This window comes from Otolemur garnettii, unplaced genomic scaffold (assembly GCF_000181295.1).
Source record: "Otolemur garnettii isolate 467f Iridium unplaced genomic scaffold, OtoGar3 scaffold00021, whole genome shotgun sequence".
Classification (NCBI taxonomy): Eukaryota; Metazoa; Chordata; class Mammalia; order Primates; family Galagidae; genus Otolemur; species Otolemur garnettii.
Genome location: NW_003852416.1, coordinates 20,525,111 through 20,547,426, shown reverse-complemented (window position 1 = coordinate 20,547,426; position 22,316 = coordinate 20,525,111). Strand labels below are relative to the sequence as shown.

Genomic DNA, 22,316 nt, shown 5'->3' with positions numbered 1-22,316 from the left:
GGTCCCAGCTACTTGGGAGGCGGAGGCAGGAAACTCGCTTGAGCCCAGGAGTTGGAGGTTGCTGTGAGCTGTAATGCCACGGTACTCTACCCAGGAGGATAGCTTGAGGCTCTGTCCCCCCAAAAAAAAAAGAAGGATTTGTATCTTTCCTACCTCTTATTCAGGTAATCTACAACTTTATCTCTTTGATTTTCTAGGCCCCTCCATTATAGGTACTTTTTATTCTAAGCACATATAAACCTTCATTTTATTTTCATAGCCTTCTGCAACAGTTCACATAATTATCTTCACAAGTTAGAAAAAATAGAACATATATTCTGAAATCTAATTTAGAAAAACACAGCTGTCAGAGTTATACTGCTCAAACATCATTTTTATCATGTCTCTTACCAGTTACAAGTCTGCTGTATCCATCAGCAGACGGATAAACAATATACTATATACATGTGATAGAATATTATTCACTCTTAAGGAGGGATGAAATCCCAGTACATGCTAAAATATAGATGATCCTTGAAAACACTATGCTAAGGGAAATAAGCCAGACCAAAAAAGGACAATTGTTGCTATGATTTCACTTATATGAGGAATCAGCAAATTCATAGACACAGAAGTAGAATTTTAAAGGTCAGTTACTAGGGGTTGGGAGGAGGAGGGTATGGGAAGTTACTGTTTAATAGGTACAGAGTTTCTGATTGGGATGTTTAAAAAATTCTGGAAATGGGTAATGGTGATGGTTACACAACATTGTGAATATACTTTTGCAACTGAATTTACACATTAAAAATAGTTAAAATGGTAAATTGTATGATGTATATATTGTACCACAATCAAAACAAAGAAGACAATTTAACTTGGTGGTTGAGAAATGTTATTTCATTTTTATTTGCATTTAAAATAATAATGCTCAGGTGCTGCCTGTGGCTCAGTGGGTAGGGCGCAGGCCGCATATACCAAGAGTGGTGGGTTCTGGCTCGGCGTCTGTGGCTCAAGCGGCTAAGGCACCAGCCACGTACACCTAAGGTGGCGGGTTCGAATCCCCAGCCCGGACCCGCCAAACAACAATGATGGCTGCAACCAAAAAATGGCCAGGCGTTGTGGCAGGTGCCTGTAGTCCCAGCTACTTGGGAGGCTGAGGCAGGAGACTCGCTTGAGCCCAGGAGTTGGAGGTTGCTGTGAGCGTGATGCCATGGCACTCTACCCAGGGGGATAGCTTGAGGCTCCGTCTCAAAAAAAAAAAAAAGATTGGTGGGTTCAAACCCGGCTCTGGCCAAACTGCAACAAAAAATAGCTGGGCGTTGTGGCAGGTGGCTGTAGTCCCAGCTACTCAGGAGGCTGAGGCAAGAGAATTGCCTAAGCCCAGGAGTTGGAGGTTGCTGTGAACTGTGACGCTACAGCACTCTACTGAGGGCGATAAAGTGAGACTATGTCTTTAAAAAAATAATAAAATAAAATAATTAATGCTCTTATTGATTTATTCTTTCAGCTAGATCTTACTATAAATATTTCATGGTCTATACACTCCTTTCTATGGAATTTAATTACTACTATAATCAATCTTTTTAAAAATCCACTGTGGTTTCCTATATTTATTGTAGCAAACACTAAAAATCTATGCAGGATAAAATTGTTGAATGTTTTCTACATTATTATTTTTCTCTCATTTCAGAGCTCTCTCTCTATATTTCTCATACCAGACCACTTACTTTTACTACACAAACTCATGTATCCATTAGCATGATGACTAGGACAGCTTTTACATAAGGTGCTTTAGGGCCTGTGAGCTGGGATGAGGCCTCCTTCTTGTGTGTGAATAAGAACCAAGGTATATCCGTTCATGGGTTGATGGGCACTTGAACTGCTTCCATGACTTGGCAATTATGATTTGGGCTGCAATAAACATTTTTGTGAAAATGTCTTTGTTGTAAAGTGATGTTTGGTCATCTGGATATATATATCTAGTAGAGGAATTGCAGGATTGAATGGCAGGTCTACTTTTAGTTCTCTAACTGCTCTCCAAACTTCTTTCCAGAAAGGACGCATTAGTTTGCATTCCCACCAGCAGTGCAGAAGTGTTCCCTTCTCTCCACATCCACGCCAACATCTGTAGTTTTGGGATTTTGTTATGTGGGTTAATCTTCCTGAAGTTATATGATATCTCAAAGTGGTTTTGATTTGCATTTCTCTGATGATTAAAGATGATGAGCATTTTTTCATGTGTCTGTGGGCCATGCACCTGTCTTCTGCAGAGAAGCTTCTGTTCAAGTCTCTTGCCCACAATGAAATAGATTATTTGTTCTTTTCTTACCAATAAGTTTGAGTTCTATGGATTCTGGTTATCAAACTTTTGTCAGAAACATACCCTGCAAGTATCTTCTCCCATTCTGAGGGCTGTCCACTTGCTTTACTTACTGTGTTCTTGGCTGTGCAGAAGCTTTTTAGTTTGATCAGATCCCAGTAATGGATTTTTGGTATTGTTTCAATTGCCCAGGGGATCCTCCTCATAAAGTATTCTCCCAGGCCAATTTCTTCAAGTGTTTCCCCTGCACTCTCTCCAAAAATTTTTATAGTTTCATGTCTTCAGTTTAAATCTTTTATCCAGTGAGAGTCAATTTTTGTTAATGGTGAAAGGTGTGGGTCCAGTTTCAGTCTTCTACAAGTCACCAGCCAATTCACCCAGCACCATTTGTTAAATAGGGAATCTTTCCCCCAATTTATGTTTATGACGATAAGTAGCTGTGTTAATTTGTTAAATAGGGAATCTTTCCCCCAATTTATGTTTATGATGATAAGTAGCTGTGTTCATCTTTGGGTTCTCTATTCTGTTCCATACATCTACCTCTCTATTTTTGTGCCAGTACCATGCTGTTTTGATTACTGTAGATTTATAGTAAAGCCTGAAGTCTGGTAGCATGATTCCTCCTGATTTGTTTTTGTTTCTGAGTAATGTTTTGGGTATTTGAGGTTTTCTCTGATTCCATATAAAACAAAGTACTATTTTTTCTAAATCTTTAAAGTATGACAGTGGTGCTTTAATAGGGATTGCATTAAATTTGTACATTGCTTTGGGTAGTATGGACCCATCAACCCATGAATGGATTAACAAATTGTGGCATATGTATACCATGGAATATTATACAGCCATAAAAATACGAAGACTTTACCTCTTTTATGTTTACATGGATAGAGCTGGATCATATTCTTCTTAGTAAAATATCAAGAATGGAAAAAAATACCCAACGTACTCAATACTATTATGAAATCAATATATATAACCACTCACACTTTCATAGTAAAGATAAAACAACACAATTATAGCCCAGAAGGAGAGAAGAGGAGAAGGGGAGGGGTGGGGGGGATGGGTGGAGGGAGAGTAATTAGTGGGACCTCACCTACTGTGCATACTGCAAGGGTACATGTCAAATATATTAATAGTAGAGTATGAATGAATGTCTAAACACAATAATTAGATAAGTGAGGTGAATGCTACGTTAACTAATTTGATGTAAACATTCCAAATTGTGTATAAAATTAGCACATTGTACCCCCAAAATGCAATAATGTACACAGTTATGATCTAATAAAAAAAAAAGAACCAAGGTATATGGATTCCAGCTTAGGGACCTCATATATATCTCTGTCACCCTTCTAGTGCCTTTCAAGAAACCAATGTCCACTGATGTTTTGCTTAGTTTCCACAAATAAGATATCTCAGTGAGGTAAACCATTGATTTTGAAATACTGTAAAAAGTTAGAACTTAAATGTTGATTTGGACATTGAAAGTAGGTGAATAAATTAGAGGGGTTGGTAAACATGTGGCAAAGGGCATTTTTTTTTTTTTTTTTTGAGACAAAGTCTCACTTTGTCACCCTTGGAGCTCACAGCAAACTCCAGCTCTTGGACTTAGGTGATTCTCTTACCTCAGCCTCCCACGTAGCTGGGACTACAGGTGCCCACCACAACACTGGGCTATATTGTTGCAGTTTGTCTGGGGTGGGGTTTGAACCTGACACCCTCAGTATATGGGGCTGGCGCCCTACTCACTGAGCCATGGGTACCACCCTCAAAGGGCATTTTTAACACTACCTAATCCCTGGATGTGGTGGCTCACACCTGTATCCTAGGGAGGCTGAGGAAAGTGGACTGCTTGAGCTCAGGAGTTCCAAACCAGCCTAAGCAAGAGTGAGATTGAGTCTCTAAAAATAGCCAGGTGTTGTGGCAGGCCCCTGTAGTCCCAGCTAGCTGGGAGGCTAAGGCAAGAGGTTTACTTGAGCCTAAGAGTTTGAGGTTGCTGTGAGCTATGAAGTCACAGTATCCTACCCAGGGTGAAAAAGTGAGACCCCAAAAAAGTGAGTCTCAAAACAAACAAACAAAACATTTTAAAACTACCTTATCAGATCCATCCCCTGCTTAAAACTCCAACCTTTGGAAAAAGTCATTGATCCCACCATGATCTATCTAGCTCACGCATTCCCTCTCAACATCTGCCTCTCCAGTCTCATCTTCTGGTGCACTCACTCTCACTAATAATATTATGCCTATGTTGAATTTTCTTTTCTCTTTCTGGAAGGTTCCTGAATTGAGGTCTTCACACTCACTGGGTCCTTTATTTTTTTTTTTTTTGAATAACAGCTTAAGATATACTTTACATACAATTTATCCTTTTAAAGTATATAGTTCAGTAATTTTTAGTATATCTAGAGTTGTACAGCTACCATCAAAATCAAATTTTACAATACTCATCCTAGAAGGAATCCCATACCCATGAGCAGCCACTCATTTCCCAATCCTCCCAGCCTCTGGCAACAACAAATCTACTTTTTGTCTGAAGAATCTGCATAGTCTGACCATTTCATAAAAACAGAATCACGGCTCAGCGCCTGTGGCTCAAACGGCTAAGGTGCCAGTCACATATACCTGAGCTAGCAGGTTCGAATCCAGCCCGGGCCGGCCAAACAATGATTGCTGCAACCAAAAAATAGCCGGCGTTGTGGCAGGTGCCTATAGTCCCAGCTACTTAGGAGGTGAAGGCAAGAGAATCACTTGAGCCCAGGAGCTGGAGGTTGCTATGAGCTGTGATGCCACAGCACTCTACCCAGGGCGACAGTTTGAGGCTCTGTCTCAAAACAAACAAATAAACAAAAAATCAGAATCACATAATATGTAGCCGTTTGTGACTGGCTTCTTTCACTAAGAATAATGTTTTCAAGGTTCATCTGTCTTGTTGTGTGTGTTAGTACTTCCCCCCGTCTCCCGCCCCAGTCTCTTTTACCCCAGGCTGGAGTACAGTGGCTTCAGCATAGCTCACAGCAACCTCAAACCCCTGAGCTCAAGTGATCCTCCTGTCTCAGCCTGTCAGAGTGCTAGGATAATAGGTGTGAGCCTCCATACTTGGCCATCATTTCATTCCTTTTTTATGGAATAATATCCCACTGTATGCATATGCCACATTTTATTTACCCATTAATCAGATGATGGACATTTGCGTTGTTTCTACTTCCTGGCTACTATGAATAACGCTGCCATGAACATGTGCAAGTTTTTGTGTGGACATGTTTCAGTTCTTTTAGGCAGAGTAACTGATATACAGTAGAACCTCTATAGGTTGACCACCCAAGGGACTGTAACAAACTGGTCAACACATGTAGGTGATCAACATATGTGGAAGGAAGTAGACCTATTGCATTGATACTTACACGTGGCACTTGTCTGGTCTATGAAAATTAGGTCAACTTAAGGAGGTGGTCAACTATGGTGGTTCTACTACAGTTGGGATATTTGGGACCTCCAAATTTCATATGGAAATTTGACCCCAGTCTTGGAGGTAGGGTCTAGGTCATGGGAGCAGATCCCTCCTGAATGGCTTCGTGCCCTTCCAGTGATAATGAGTCAATTCTCACTTTCTGTTTCTGTGAGAGATGGTTGTTTAAGAGTCTTGCTCCTTCTCTCACCATTAGGCAGGCTGCTCCCCCTTTGTCTTCCTGCTCAACTGGAAGCTCCCTGAAGCCCTCACCAGAAGCAGACCCTGGCACCATGCTTCTTGTATAGCCTACAGAATTGTGGGCCAAATAAACCTTTTTTCTTTTGCAGTTTTTGGCCGGGGCAGGGTTTGAACCCACCACCTCTGGCATATGGGGCTGGCGCCCTATTCCTTTGAGCCACAGGCGCCACCCCAAACTTTTTTTGTTTATAAATTACCCATCTTCAGGTATTTCCTTTATAGCAACACAAAATAGGCTAACACAGTAATTCTGTTTAACATCTTGAGAAACTGTCAAAAGATATTCCAAAGTGACAGCATTTTACATTCCTACCAGCAATGTATGAAGATTCCAATTTCTTCATATCATTGTCAACACTTTTTAAAATGTAGCCATTATATAATGGCTTGTATAATGTATGTAATAGTATTTTGTTGCATTTCTGTAATGACTAAAAAATGATGGTAATCATCTTTCATGTTGGTACCGGCCCTTTGGCTATCTTCTCTGCAGAACTGTCACCTATTGCTATCCTTTGCCCATTTGAAAATCAGCTTGTCTTCCTATTATCACCTGACTTTAACTGGCTACTGTTCTTCCTCATCCTTATCTTCTCCCTCTGTTTTCTTACACTTTCCTGGCACTACATTTCTCTCATTTAGAGAGTTTTAACAACATACTTAGAATTCTCTGATTAAGATCTATCTTCTGTGAGAGTGTTGATTCTAGGGGAGAAGAGATTCTATCTTACTTGTTGTATTGTTCACTGCTGGTCCATTACTTTGCATGTTTTAGGTTTCCTGGCACACACCAGCAAACATTTATTGAATTGTATTTAATTTGATGGTCACATCATTTTCTCCTGCTGTGTCAGGCGGGTTATTGTCTTTGTCGAAATAATGTGTGGAATCACCTCCTCTCTACCCGTTTGTACTCTTGCCTCCTACTAGTTTGGACCTAGTTGTCCCAGGTTATTAATGCTTGTGCCTACCTAGATTAAGGATGTGCAGGACTGACACAGTAGTGTTGGAGGAGCACTCAGGTGAAAAACAACATGTGAAGTGCGTGTATCAGATGCAGGTGGAGGAGGTGATGTTTGTGTGGAAATGTCCAGCACAGCTACAGCTAGAATTAGAGGTGAGGTTGAGCAGAATTATGACAGCGTGCCAGAGGAATCAGATACACCACTTGTCACAACTTTGTGTCTGAATTCCATTTGTGGTTACTGTACCTATTTAAGATGCAAATCCTGACACACTTGCAAACAAGCAATGCAAATTTGGGGGGACGAATTGCCTGGTTCAAGTAACTCTACCAGCCTTTCCATCAACCACTTATTAAATGTACTGTCCCCAGAGAGGGGGTATGACCTTGGGCAAGGGGACTTTCTTTGGGCACAGGAAATTTTTGCAGAGCAGTTAAGCTGGGAGCAGTCAGCATTAACACGCTACAGCAGGAAGAAGGGTGCTTCCTACCTGCAAACGGGATCTATGTGGTATTCCAGAGCATACCTCATGCTAGTCCATTGTTGTGTCATTCAGCTCCACTTGCTTCCTACAGAAAAGGGAGCTGCTCCTCCAGGATGTAAAGGGCTAATCTTTCTGGAATTAGGTGTTCTATTGTCCATCTCACCTACAGCCCTTCTTTCAAACCCTGCAGAAGGCAGACAAAATCAGTTTCTAGGTCACCACTTCATATCACACATAAGCCATGCATTTATCCCTTTTTCTGACCTCTGTTACATCTCACACATCCTCTGAAAACTACCCTAAAGTTTGCATTGTCCTGAATATAATTGCTTCAGGGCAAATGTAAAGGGCTGTGGTAAAAAACTTGGATCTAGAATGTGAATAGTTGGGCAAATCCTTCCTTTGCCACTCATTTATTCATGGAATCTTGGGTGAAGTAAACTCCCTAAATCTTAGCTGTAAAATGAAGGTAACAGCAGGGCCTTCAACGGTTTGCCATGGAAAGCTTCTTATGCCTCCTGGTACTATTGAAGCTGGGGACTCAGTTAATTGCATTTTATTTTTTGGAGGCCGAGTCCTACTTGGGTCACCTTCGGTAGAGTGATGTGGCATCACAGCTCACAGCAACCTCAAACTCTTGGGCTCAAGTGATTCTCTTGTCTCAGCCTCCTGAGTAGCTAGGCCTACAGGCACCTGCCACAATGCCCAGCTATTTTTCAGAGACAGGGTTTTGCTCTGGCTTAGGCTGGTCTTGAACTTGTGAGCTCGGGCATTCCACCTGACTCAGCCTCCCAAGTACTGGGATTACAGATGTTAGCCACTGCACCCGGCCAGTTAACTGCATTTTAAAAGGCAGTTGCATGCAGTTCTAATAACGCCTGGAAAACATTCTACCATCACTGTCAACCTCTTCAGCTGGCTCCTGCCCCCATCCACCCCAAACAAATTAGCTTAGACACTGCTTTCTGGAAATTACGACTGGGGTGATCTTTATTGGGGCATCACCTAGCACCCCATGTTCACCTTGCTGTGGTATTTACCTCACTATTAAACTTACTTGCTGCACTGCCCCCCACCCCCAACAAAGCTATATGCATTTTTGTTGCCTCTACAATCAGTATATAGTAGATCCTCAATAAATTTTTATAGGAAGAAAAGGAGACTTTTTTTTTTTTTTTTTTTTTTGCAGTTTTTGGCCCAGGCTGGGTTTGAACCCACCACCTCCGGCATAGAGGGCCAGCTCCCTACTCCTTTGAGCCACAGGCGCTGCCCAGGAGGAGACATTTTTACTGATAAAAAATGGAAATGATAGCAAGTAGAAAAGTGGATTGAAAGAGATAAGGGGGGGTGGGAAGGAAAGATAGGTACCAATTCCAAAGAAATATGGTATAGGAAATGAATCATTCTGAATTATGGTCTGTGTGAGAATGGACACTGGTAGTGAGCAATGATAACAGTAAATCAATTCTAAATGCTTATATAAAGAAAAGAGAACAGGAGGAATTTGAAAAGCTGACCCAACTTGTAGAGGGCTGTGGAGGGCTGTGGTTGAGGTTTAAAATCCTGCTATCTTAGCTCATAGCTGCTGAAGACATAAATCAAGATGTTTTATTATGCACTTGTGTGTATCAGGTACTGTGCTCACTTTCCATTATGGGCACTTACAGTCTACTCAAAAACAGAAACGTACACTGACTTCTATGGACTAGACTAGATGCATTACTATATCCCAGCAATTACCATGAGTAAAATACTATGCTAGATGTACCACCTGTCATGTTGAACCCACTGAAGAGCTGCCCTGTAAAGATGAGTAAATAGGTTTAGAGATGTTAGGTAACTTCTCATGGTTACACATTAAGCTCTGACCCGGACACCAGCCTAACTTCTAAGTCCTTTTTTCCACTGGTCAACTGCCTGCACTTACCTGCATTTCACATTTAATCTTTTGTTCTTTCATGCAAAAATCCTGACCAACTCCTATAGTCCAGGCACCATGTTAGGTTATTAACAACAGATACATAATACAAGCCCCAGGGTACAGGACTGTCCACCCTCACAGAGTTTAGCATGTGTAAAAACAGACATTAAGCAGAAAATAAGATATATGAAGTGAGACAGAGGGGAAAATAAAGGATGTTAACCTGAGCCAAGAAGTTCAGGTTGACCTCTGTGACGAAGTGACAAAGACTCAATAGGAGGTAACAAAGGAAAGCTGGCACAAGAGAAGGGAAATAAGCCAGGGAGATGGAACACTACAAGCAAAGGGACAGAGATAAGGTGTATTTAGGGACCTTAGAGAAGGGTACCTGGAGAAGTCAGCAGGGGCCATATCTGAAAGCTTTGTGTGCACACATTTGGGACTTAATTGTGGCAATCAGAAGCCACAGCTCTAATTCAGGGAATTCATCCCCCAGAGAAGAGGCAATTAAAATACCCACCAAAAGCCTACAGGATAATTGGTTTGCATCAGGTAAAGTGGTCTTCAGCAGCTGACGTATGGGTTGGATCCCAGGGGAGAGCTGGGTGCCCCACAACTGCCAATTTCCACTCACTGCTGGCCTAATATCACCACAAAACTGTCCCCAGTATGGAATGTAGAACATTTGGGAACAGTGGGTCCAACCCCAGCTCTTGGGCTGATAACATTTGAGTTGGTGAAGGTCATTTTATCATACTATCAGTTATAGTTTATACAAACTGTTTTTCTTCCACCATCGATGGTTATCTTCCCCTTCTCAGTGTAAAAGCATTTTAGCTCTTATGGGAAGTTCCCAGGGATACAACACTTAATCCTCCCCCTTCCTAATATCTCTGTCCCACAAGGAACTAGAACATCCCTTGTTAAATTCCAGGATTCAAGAAAGAGTGGACATCCTGTTTTTTAAATTCTTTTTTTTTTTTTTTTGAGACAGATCCTTAAGCTGTCGCCCTGGGTACAGTGCCATAGCATCACAGCTCACAGAAACCTCCGACTCCTGGGCTCAAGCGAGTCTCCTGCCTCTGCTTCCCAAGTAGCTGGGACTACAGGCGCCCATCACAATGCCCAGCTATTTTTTTGGTTGCAGTTGTCATTGTTGTTTAGCAGGCCTGGGCTGGATTTGAACCCGCCAGCTCAGGTGTATATGGCTGGCGCCTTAGCTGCTTGAGCCAAAGGCGCCGAGTCTGTTTTTTAAATTCTTATACCAGTTAGGCAGTATACTGGAAAAGGTATTTTTAAAAGCCTCTAAAGTTAAGTTAAACTGGCAAAAAAATTGGTTATGTACTGGAATGACCAAGATAGCCATGTTAGGATAACAGAAAAGAATGGAGTCACTTGAGAAAGAACACAAATCACTGATAGCAAAATAATTTTATTTAGTTTCTTATTTTAAAAAAGGCAGCATTTCACATATAAATTTAGACTTCAAGATTACAGTGTATATCTTACCAAAAGGAACATCCCTGAAGGATAGCTAGGGCTCACTGAGTGGGTGCAGGGAAGCAAACTCCATGGGGAGTTTAAGTGGAAGTGCTTTCTTTAGAAAGTCACAACAGCCTTTCCCTTGCTCCTCAGCCTTGTCACTACAGCTTGTGGCTAGTAAGAAAACCCATAGCCATCACTTTGGGGCAGTAGCTTTTTGCTCATATGAATAGAAAATATTTCTAGGAATGAAAGCACAGAGGTCAATGATCCAGATTTCCCACAACAATCATTATTTATCTGTAGCAACAATATGACAGCTTAGGAATTTATTTTTATAATTCAAAAGTTTTTAAGAACCCAAAATTCATTCATAAAGAGAACTTGTAGAATTAAATGAGCAAAAACAACAACAACAAAAAATCACCATATTACACCTCTATAGTATAAGGCCCAGGGAAAAGACCCATTCAAATCTGGGCTTTCCTTTCCCAATGAAGTGTTTGGCACAACCCACAAGCTGTCATGAGACGGACAGGACTAACAGCTGAAAGGTTTCTGGAAGTGGTCCCGTGACTTTTTTGTCTAGCTCCAATAGAGAATACAAAAGGGATATTTTAACAAGTTCATAAATTCAGGCCTAACTATGAAGCACACTGTTCCAGGAAAGTTATTCTGAAGGATAAAAAGGTCCAGATGAAGTCGGTCTCCTAGAGTCACAGGTTAATTCTGTCATCCTCTCATGGAAAATTAAATTCACTGGCTGCCCAGGTCAGCAGTCACGATCTCCTAGTAAGGTGAAAAGTTGGAGAAACAACTTTGATTTAAGCATCCTGGGGCTGGGAGAGGAGACAAAGATGCCAAAGGCTGCTTTCTAGGTTACTCTTTGTTCCACACTATATAGGACTCCTGATGAACAGTACAAAGGAGAGTCAGTGTGCTAGTATCATGGCTGCCCTAGGATTTAGCCTTTAGAATGAAGTGCTGGGATAAATGAATGTACCCCAAATCCAGTTCTAAAATTAAAAACTTCCTGCAAATATGATACAATACTGTGCAGTGAATGGCCAGGAATTGTATGCTGCTCCTATTTCTGATCAAAGCCTATCCTGCTCTTAGCCAGCCACAGCTAAACAGTAGTAACATATAAAGAGTTGGCTGTGGCTTAAAACCAGGCACCTTAGTTACACATAGCCTGGGGCAGTGATGCTGATAGTCATCACCCAGTGGAATGCAGGGCCCAGAACTTTGGTTCAGAACAAAGGTTTCATCTCACCCAAAACTTCAAACCAAGCCTTCTTTATCTCTGAGCCAACTAATGCAATAAAGTAGTGATTAGGAATCTCTGGTTGGAAGGCAAAACACAGGTCCCTGCAGGCCACCAACTTGACTGTAGGAAAACAGAAAGATGCAAATTGTATCAAGTTAATGGTTGCTCAAGTGGAAGATCATTTCCTGGGGAACTTCAGTGGCCTGTATCTTAATCACATGGATGAATGCTGAGACTGGACCCCAACGAGAGAGAGCCTGGGTTCCAGATGTAATCAGTCTTCATTAACTTACCATATCCTGGATATCTTCTCTCAGGCCTCCCATCTCTTGAATGCCTGAGCATACACTTTCCCAGGGACCAATGTAAACATTATTCAATAGATTTCAGCTTAGAAAAACACAGCTCGTTATATATTTAGTGTCTAACATTCCAGTGCAGGCAGCATCTTAGCATCAGACTTTCCCTTGTTCATGAATACTTGAGTTTAGAAAGGAACACATACAGGATACTTGATAAAACTGTGGCTGAAAAGACCATTTTGGGTGCCAGACAGCTGGTTCTATCCTGCAATCAGCTGATAAACCAAGACTATCACAGGAGAGGCAGAACAGAGGAAGCACATGTTCTCTGTAAAACTGAAGAGTCCGTACAACCATTGTTCCCACTTAACCCCTTGGGCCACATATCTTGATATGGAGAACATTTCCACCTCTTGCATCAACCTGTGTTCTCCTTGTTTTGAATGAGGCTCTCTCCAGAGGGTTCAAGAGCCTCCTTAGAAGGGAGGGAGCCTTCTCTTCCAGTCCTAACATCTGAATATTTCAAAGCACAAGAGGAGTCAATGAACATGCTAGGAATGTTGCTGCCAAAGTAGATCTTACTGTTAGAAGCAATAGCCTGGTACTTTTTGAGCTCCAAATATTCCGGGGTCAATTTGTGCTGTGTGGGAGCAAACAAGAGCAAAGGCATCAGAATACTTCAGTGCAACAGTTATCTCTCTGGTTTCCTACATCATTTCTCCTACTACTTTTCTGAGTATTAATGACTCAATTCTGACTGATTCCTAATAACCCTCTCTCATTTTGGAGAGTAGCTATCACATTACTAGATAAGTTCCTAATTTTAAATTGCTTCAACAAGCTCCTGTCTTATCTTAACACAGGGAAAGTTACTTGCTTTTTAATAAAAGAATTGGGGAGTGAATTTTGTGTAACAATGATAATAACTAGTATTTCCATGGTGACTTTCTGTACCGTTTCTTGGCCATCTTCTATAAGGCCTACAAAGTACTTTTATATACACTTTGTTTCATTTAAGCTGAATTCAAACTGACACAAGTCTAGAATTTCTGCTGAGTCTCTTGAGAGAGGTACATAGGTCAATGGATGAGAGTGGCAGAGGTTCAAGGAAAGGGATTGGGCTCATAATCTTATAATCAATCACCTGCGATTCTGCTCTTTGTGACCAAATTCTAGAACTGGAAAAAAAATCTAAAGAAGTCACCTGAATTTGGCCTCTTGTTCTTCCCAGAAGCTAGATGTTTAAAAAGATGTTTGTGACAAATGTTTGCTAACTACCAGATCTCTGTCTCTGCTGCAATCTTTTTTGAAATCATGGTGTCAAGATACATCCAACCAAAACCTCTTGGGGTTTGTTTAAAACTCACTTCCACTACTCTCCCAGAATATATACATCTCCCAAAACCACTTTTTTTGAGACAAAGTCTCACCACGTCACCCTCAGTAGAGTGCTATGGCGTCACAGCTCACAGCAACCTCAAACTCTCGGGCTTAAGCGATTCTCTTGCCTCAGCCTCCCAAGTAGCTGAGACTATAGACGCCACAAAGCCTGGCTATTTTTTGTTGTTGTTGTTGTTTAGCAGGCCTGGGCTGGGTTCGAACCCACCAGCCCTGGTACATGTGGCTGGTGACCTAACCGCGGAGCTATGGGCATCAAACCCCAAAGCCACTTTCCTTGTCTTCAGTCTCAGCCTGTCCCCAAGGCAAAAGTCTGTCTTGTACTTCATAATTCTACAAAATCTATTTTCTGCACTCCAGCACCTTTTACCTCCTGGATTTCTACCCTGTCCAGTTGATTCACAGGATCAGATGAAATACTGCAATCAAATCTGGTCATAGTACACAACTAGATTACTTCCTAAGGCCTTCTCAATATAGGTTGGTATCTGAGTAGCATTTTTCAACATGGCATAAAACTACTGACCCTTTCAGAATGAGGCTAATCTCAAAGGCAAGGTCTTTATACTTATGCCTGGCCAGCTTCTCTTATTATAGGTTTAGACTGCTAGTTTTCTAAACTGAAGTTTCCTATCTTGCCTTCATCTTGACCAAATTCCATTCTGTTTCTATAGAGCTATGTCCTCCAATGTTTTCAAAGACTGACAACTCTCATTTCTTCTAAATATAGATTCTTTTGTTCCTTTCTAAATTCAAAGATTACACCCTGTACCTTAAATCTTAATTCTAATCCTTCAAGCTGCATCATACTACTTAGCAATCTCTATTTCAACCCCTTATTTGTTCCAATCTACTCTACAATTAGTAACTTTATAAATCTTGGAGATATATATCCCTCCCTTACTATAGAGGTTTTAGCTGCCTCTTAATTAAATAACTCCTGCTCACTAGGCCTGTACGCTCTAGCTAGCTTACTCCAGAATGACTTACACGAAATTGCTGAACCATGTATCACTAAATGCCCCTTCTCAAGTTATCTCACATAAAATTCCTCATGACTGGAATATGAGTTTTTTAAAATCCAATAAAAAGGAGTACTGGGGGCATTTAGAAATGTGTGTATGTGGCTGCTAAAACAAGTGCTGAGCACTACTGACATTTAGTAGGCAAGGGACAGAAATACAAAATATCCTACAATGCATGAGATAGTCTTTAATAATGAAGATGTATCTTACCCGTCAGATGCAAAGAAGATTTCTGATAAGAAAATACTCCTCCAAACAAGCTTAGCATCTATACAAAAAAGCTACCTTATTTGTTATTCTAAATAAACTTTATTCTTCTCCTATCACTTCTATCATTTCAGGAGAAGACCTTCAATTTTACTGATTATTGAGCTTTTATACGGAAGTACAAATGAACAGATTTATGGTATTTGACTTGTGTTTATAAATCTTTTTGCCTATGTCCTATTCCACTTTTCATAAGGAATATACAAAGTTCACTACTCAATGACTGTGTAATATATCTTGCAAAATGACTAGTTGATTCTGGAGGATGTCTTGGTCACTACCTTTGATCTTGGATAAAATCACCTCTATCATATTAGAGCCCCTGAAAAGGGAAAGCAAATCTGCTAAACTGTATCATTAGGAGAGCAGCATGGAGAGCCAGTCACCTTGTTTGAGGTGGCGTATTTGTGTGCAGCATAATACTCAGCGTCTGCTTTTGCCTTTTCTCGGGCCAGGAACGCAGCATCTAGCAAGTAAAACAGAGTCAGGGTATCTAAAACAAAGGAAAATGTCCAATACATTCCCTCAGCTAGTTAAGAGTCCCTTTCTTCACTGCTTAATATTTCAATTGCTTATTTCAGTTTGAAAGTTTAAGCAGTTTTCAAATCCCAGTCCCTAGACAGCTCCTTCTCAAAGGGGAATACTCTTGTCACTATTGAATAACTCAGTTCATCTGAGTCCACTTGTTTTCTACACTAAGTTGTTCCTTCCTTCCTCCACTGCCTCTTCCACCTCCTACCACCCAAAACCTCACTCCATCCAGCTTCTAGGTTTCAAGTACAATAATTAAGTCCACACATAAAAGTTCTGATCTATTTACCATGTTGTCTCAGCCACTCCAAATCTGATTCAGAATTAACAGAAAAAGATAGGAAGCATAGTATATAAGCAAAAGTATTTTCAAGACTGTGAGCTTAGATATGTGAAATCAAGGAGTTTGAGATCCTCTGTGAAAACTGGAGTTTCTTTTTTTTCAGACAGGTGGAAAACAAACTGATAGTGATAGTGGGCTTTATTATCTTGTACATTCTTTATAATTGATTATGGGTAATATTCACATTTTACCTGAGAATAAAGTGTCAAGAAATAAATCCTAATTTAAGGAAGGAAAAGGAAGGGTGAGCTACCCACAGTCACAAACCAAACTAAGAGCTAGATAATGTAATAGTAGTGTTTTTTAAATTGTCCAGAATATCAGACTAGTTACTTCTTCCAGACCAGATTATTCTGTCTATGGCCTTCTCACTCAACACAATCAAGAGCCAATCTCTGAAGCACAGAGCCAATTCAGGAGAGTCAGAGCCTCATACTCTCCCCAATATACCTTCGATCTCAGAAATGCGCTTTTCAGTTTCTTTCTCCATCACCTTCTGCTGAAACCGGATTTTTGCCACCTGTGCAATCTTCTCTGCTTCTATAATGATACAACAAAAGAAGACACATTCAGAAACATTTCTATAGTACCTGAGGCATTTAGAATCAGTAGCACACAGTCTAACATTTAATTATAGACAGTTTTACTGGCTACGTATTTTATTAAGTTTTATCTATCAAGACTGTAAACAACTCAAAGGAAAAAAGGACTTTATCTCCTAATTCAAATGTTCTACTTTGATAGTGCTAGTTTTGTGGGAAGAAGTACAATATGTTAATAGTTCTAGTCCTTCATGGGACTATACCATGAGGGTTCACAAGCTAATGTAGAAAAAAGATACTTTATGAAAGTACCACAGAATAAAAACAGAATAACAAAAATGCACAAAGGCATAGGCCAATTATATAATGTGGCAGGAGAAAGAATAAAGGAGAGGCCAAGCATGGTGGCTCTTGCCTGTAATCCTAGCACTTTGGGAGGGTGAGGCAGGAGGATCCCTTGAGGGCAGGATTGCTTTTTTCTTTCTTTCTTTCTTTTTTTTTTTTTGGAGACAGAGCCTCAAGCTGTCCCCCTGGGCAGAGTGCCGTGGCTTCACAGCTCACAGCAACCTCCAACTCCTGGGCTCAAGCGAGTCTCCTGTTTCAGCCTCCCAAGTAGCTGGGACCACAGGCGCCCACCACAACGCCCGACTATTTTTTGGTTGCAGGCATCATTGTTTGGTGGATCCAGGCTGGATTCGAACCCGCCAGCTCAAGTGTATGTGGCTGGCGCCTTAGCCACTTGAGCCACAGGCACCGAGCCAGAGGGCAGGATTTCAAGACAAGCCTGTGTAACATAGAGAGACCCCCGTCTCTGAAAAAAATATAAAAACATGGTGGCACATGTTTGTAGTCCCAGCTACTCAGGAGGATGAGGCAGAAGGATTGTTTGAGCCCAGGAGTTTGAGGTTGATGATGTTGTTGCACTCCAGCTTGGGTGACAGAGAGAGACCAATATGTATGCAAATTTCTTAAAAGGAATACAGGAGAAAAGTTAAACCAATGAAGGCCTTCTGGAATGAATCTTAAAGGAAATAATGGACATGACCTAGGAGGATATGGACCAGGGAGCATAAAGACAGACAAGAAGATGTGAACAAAAAAGTCACAATGAAGAAGTGATACAGAACCAGAGGATAAGACATCACAACCAAAAAGTAACAATAGAGGGCAGTACTTATGGCTCAGTGTGTAGGGCACTGGCCCCATATACCGAGGGTGGTGGGTTCGAATCTGGCCCTGGCCAGCTAAAACAGCAGTGGCAACTGTCAACAAAAAAAATAGCTGGGCATTGTGGCAGGTGCCTGTAGTCCCAGCTACCTGGGAGGCTAAGGCAAGAGAATTGCGTAAGCGCAAGAATTTGAGGTTGCTGTGATCTGTGATGCCACGGCACTCTACCCAGGGTGACAAGAGAGGGATAGGAGACTCCTGTCTTGAGTAACAGGCTAAGGAGTTTAGTTTTACATCCTTAGGATCTATTGCTAAATTAGCATCAGGAAAATGACATGATGAAAACATTATCAATGGAGGAGTATTCTCACTGCTATTGAAGATAAAGCAAAAGTAGGATAATTCATCTGAGAATGGGAAAACAAGTGCTGGGAGTGAACATGTTGGAAGTAGGAGGCAAGTAGATGCGGGAGAAACTAAAATCTTGTAGCAAACCTCTGACTTAACCAAAGGACCCAGGACCAAGGAAGAAAGACTCTAGTCATACTTCAATTACTGGATACTTCTCTACTTCTCTATTTACTCCATTAGAGTAAAATCAATTTATATTATACCATCCTAAAACTTAACTACTATGTTCAACTGGGCTAGAAACTTAAGTGTAAACAAAAGGTCAAGATAAAACTCAAATAAAACATGAGAAATCTGGAGCATGCACTCAGAACCCAGAGAATGTCATCTCAACGCAGGGGACTATTGTGATAGTCCCATTCAACAAAGTTAGTTCTAAAAAATTGGTAGAAGAGGCTAGTATAAAACCTTTCCCCTTAGGCACCACCACCTTAAAATACTATATAAAATATAACAGATTTATTTTTAATGCATGACTAACTTCACAAAAAAGAATAAGAGATCCTAAGCAAAAGGAGAGTCAAAAGCCTGTATGAGGGCAGCCCTGGAGTGATTATTAGGCAAGCAAGGAAGAGGGACTTGGATTTTTGCCCACGAAGGGCCAGGAGATGAGGGGTTATAAGGTTAGCACTAAAACTCCTACATAAATCTAGAACTGAAGGGCTGTAAGAAGAGACTAAACACCTTTACTAATCAACCCAGTGAGAAGTAAGCTCTTCTCTACCTAGACATACCACAGTGCAATTGGAGAATACTCAAATATGGAAAAAGATCTTAAAAGCAAAAAGAGAAGGTTGATTACTTAGATGGACAGCATACTTATAAATACGTACAAGAGGCTCAACAAAATTGAAATAATGTCACTAAATGGCAAGGAAAAGTTGGTGTGGTTTAGGATTGTAGGCTAAATTACCATTCAAGAATGAAATAAAAGTATTTTCAGATCACAGAAAATTTAAGAAGTTTTCACTTCTTAGCTCTCATTGAAAAAAATCTAGCAGAAAAAAAAGAATACTGGGTGAGGGGGATAGCTGATGGGATGTTCCTTGGTGGGTTATCATGTGTGTTGCTTCAGTGATGTATTCACCGAAGGCTCTAATTTTGCCATAGTGTAACAAAAACAAATACAAAAAAAAAAAGAAAGAGAAAAGAATGAACTGCCAAAAACAATGGGGTAGACAAAATTACTCAGCACATGTAAATAAAAATAATGTATACTATAATAAATAATAATGATGTTGATAATAATCAATGGGAAGATAAAGACAACATGAAACTAAAATGCTAAGCAATAAGAATATGTCAGACTGGAAGATGAGAGCTAAAGCATTCTAAGGTACTGTTCAAGAAGAGGAGAGAGAGTATGATTAATTTCAGACTTTGTCAAGTTAGGTATACTTGCTGACATTTTATAAGAAATGAATAGTTATCCATTCCAGAAATAGAATGTAAAACTTCCAATCAAGTAAAAAGAAGAAAAGAATTAAGAAAATTCAATTAATTCAATACCAATTGGAAAAGAGGGGAAAATGAAGCAGAGAAAAAAATGCATGGCATACAGCACATAATTAAATGATACAAACAAATTCAAATATAGCAGTAACCACACAGTAAAAATAAAAAGACTAAACTCACCAGTTAAAAGACAGATTCTCACATTGGATAAGATAACAAAATCCAGCTATATACTGTTTACAAGAGACATACCTAAAACATAATGACATAGAAAAGTTGAAAGAGAAGAATGGGGAAAGATACACCAAGAAATAACCAAGAGAAATTTGCCATAGCTATATTATAATCAGGCAAAATAGACCTTAAGCCAAAAGCATGTAGGGATAATGAAGCATTACCCAACAGGAGCAATTCTCCAGGGAGATGTGATAATTCTGAACCTGAATGGTCTTAACAATATAGCCCCAAAATACAAAGAAAAAAGTTAGAAATTCACCAACTGCATGAGAGATTTTATTTATTTTCTTGAGACAGAATCTCACTTTTTCGCCTCAGTAGAGTGCTGTAGTGTCACAGCTCACAGCTATCTCCAACTCCTGGGCTTAGGTAATTCTCTTGCCTCAGCCTCCCGAGTAGCTGGGACTACAGGCACCAGCCACAACACCCAGCTATTTTGTGTTGCAGTTTGTCCGGAGTTGGGTTCAAATCCACTGCCCTTGGTATATGGGGCCAGTGCCCTACCCAACTGAGCCACAGGTGCCGCCTTGCATGGGAGATTTTAACATATCTTTCTCAATAACTGATAGCACAAGAAGGAAAAAAATTATAATGCTAAAGATGTGAATAACAAAAATAATTCATAAGGCTGTTTGATGGATATATAAAGAAGTCTATATCCAACAAATAAAGAATACGTATTTAGTCTTTTAGAGTGCACATAAAACACATACAAAAAAGGACCACAAGCACAAAGCAAATTTCAACAAACATTTAAGAATTCGTACAGATCTTATTTTCTGACTGCCATTCTGTAACGTTGAAAATCAATAATTAAAAGATAGCCCCTCAAAACGTATTGAAACAGAAATTTTAAAATATGCTTTTAATAGTTCATGAGGAGCCAAAGAAATTATAATAAGAATGGTTTGGTTTTTTTTTTTTTTTTGAGACAGAGTCTCACTACGTTGCCCACAGTAGAGAGCCATGGCATCACAGTTCACAGCAACCTTAAACTCTTGGGCTTAAGCAATTCTCTTGCCTCAACCTCCCAAGTAGCTGGGACTACAGGTGCCTGCCACAACGCCCGGCTATTTTTTGTTGCAGTTGTCATAGTTGTTTTAGCTGGCCTGGGCCAGATTTGAACCCACCAGCCTCGGTGTATGTGGCCAGCGCTGTAACCACTCTGCTACGGGCCCTGAGCCTCTGGTAGAAGTTTTAAAAATCATAAGAGAATTCTACAAAAAAAATTATGCACCCATATTTGAAATACAGGATGAAATGGACAATTTTCTATAAAAATACAATTACCAAAACAGACTTAAAAACTACAGATACCTGACTAGACTTACATTCAATATAGAAATTAAATCAGTAGGTTAAATCTTACCATAAAAACAAGCAAATGAAAAAAACAGAAACCCCACTAGACCAAGATGGTTTTTGTATGAGTTCCACCACAACTAGAATACAATGATGAGATAATACGTATCTTATACAAAATATTCCGTAACAAAGGAAATGGAAATATTCTCCAACTCATTTTTAGGCTAGTAAAACTGTGGTTAACAACAAAAAAACCCTGACAGTAAGAATATAAGAAAATTAAAAGCTGATCTAATTTATGAAAATAAAAGCAAAAATTCTGAAGAAACTATCAGCAAACTATATTGAGACATATACTGGGGTGAACTCCTACATCATGACTGAGTAGATGACTATCTCAAGCATGCAAAGACAATTCAGTAGTAGAAAACCTACTATTATTATTATTTTTTGAGACAGAGTCTCAAGCTGTAGCCCTGGGTAGAGTACTATGGTATCATAGCTCACAGCAACCTCAAAGTCTTGGGCTTAAGCGATTCTCCTGCCGCAGCCTCCCAAGTAGCTGGGACTACAAGCATCTGCCGCAATGCCCAGCTATTTTTCTGTTGCAGTTGTCATTGTTGCTTTAGCTGGCCCAGGCTGGGTTGGAACCCTCAAGCCTCAGTGTATGTGGCTGGCACACTCCCCACTGAGCTATGGGTGCTGTCCTAGAAAACCTATTAATATAACATATTATATTAACAGGTTTAAAAAGAAAAATCACAAGTTCATATCAACATTCGTAGAAAAAATTCTAAAAGTTTTAACAGCCATTCACAATTAAAGCTCTTGGCAAAGTACAGGATGAAACTTCATTAATCAATTAAGTGTTAACTATAGCAAACGTAATTGGAACTACTTAAAGTGACAAGAATGCATGTTACTATCTTTCTTTCCTATACCATACTGTGTAAGCCATAGCCTACTGTAGTAAGATAAAAAGAAGAAGAAACAAAAGATATGGGATTATAAAGAAAAACCCAGATTTGTCCTTATTTGAAGATAATGATTGTTCATTTGGGAAATTCAAGAGACTATTAGAAATAAAAGCATTTTCAGCAAGGTTGTGAAATAAAAAAAAAATTAATAGCATACCTCTACAAAACCAATACAAAAAAGTGCTTTTTAAAAAGAGTTTATTTATAATACTAAAAAACTTTTTTTTTTTTT

At 40.0% G+C, this 22,316-nt stretch overlaps 1 protein-coding gene across 5 annotated transcripts in view; it reads right to left on the bottom strand.

The window, feature by feature from the left end:
* Positions 1-11,220: 11,220 nt before the first annotated feature.
* ERLIN1 (ER lipid raft associated 1) overlaps positions 11,221-22,316 on the bottom strand; it is a 41,148-nt gene continuing 30,052 nt past the window's right edge. For 3 of the 5 annotated variants that reach the window (XM_003787267.2, XM_023511619.1, XM_023511620.1), the window contains exons 10-12: positions 16,441-16,530; positions 15,503-15,582; positions 12,509-13,066 (exon numbers count right to left, since the gene is read on the bottom strand). In XM_003787267.2, the coding sequence (XP_003787315.1) occupies positions 12,845-13,066; positions 15,503-15,582; positions 16,441-16,530 (392 nt within the window). In that variant the 3' untranslated portion in view covers positions 12,509-12,844. Of the gene's footprint in view, positions 12,245-12,508; positions 13,067-15,502; positions 15,583-16,440; positions 16,531-22,316 lie in introns of those variants that run through there. The other 2 variants (XM_023511622.1, XM_023511621.1) reach the window with 2 other exon arrangements.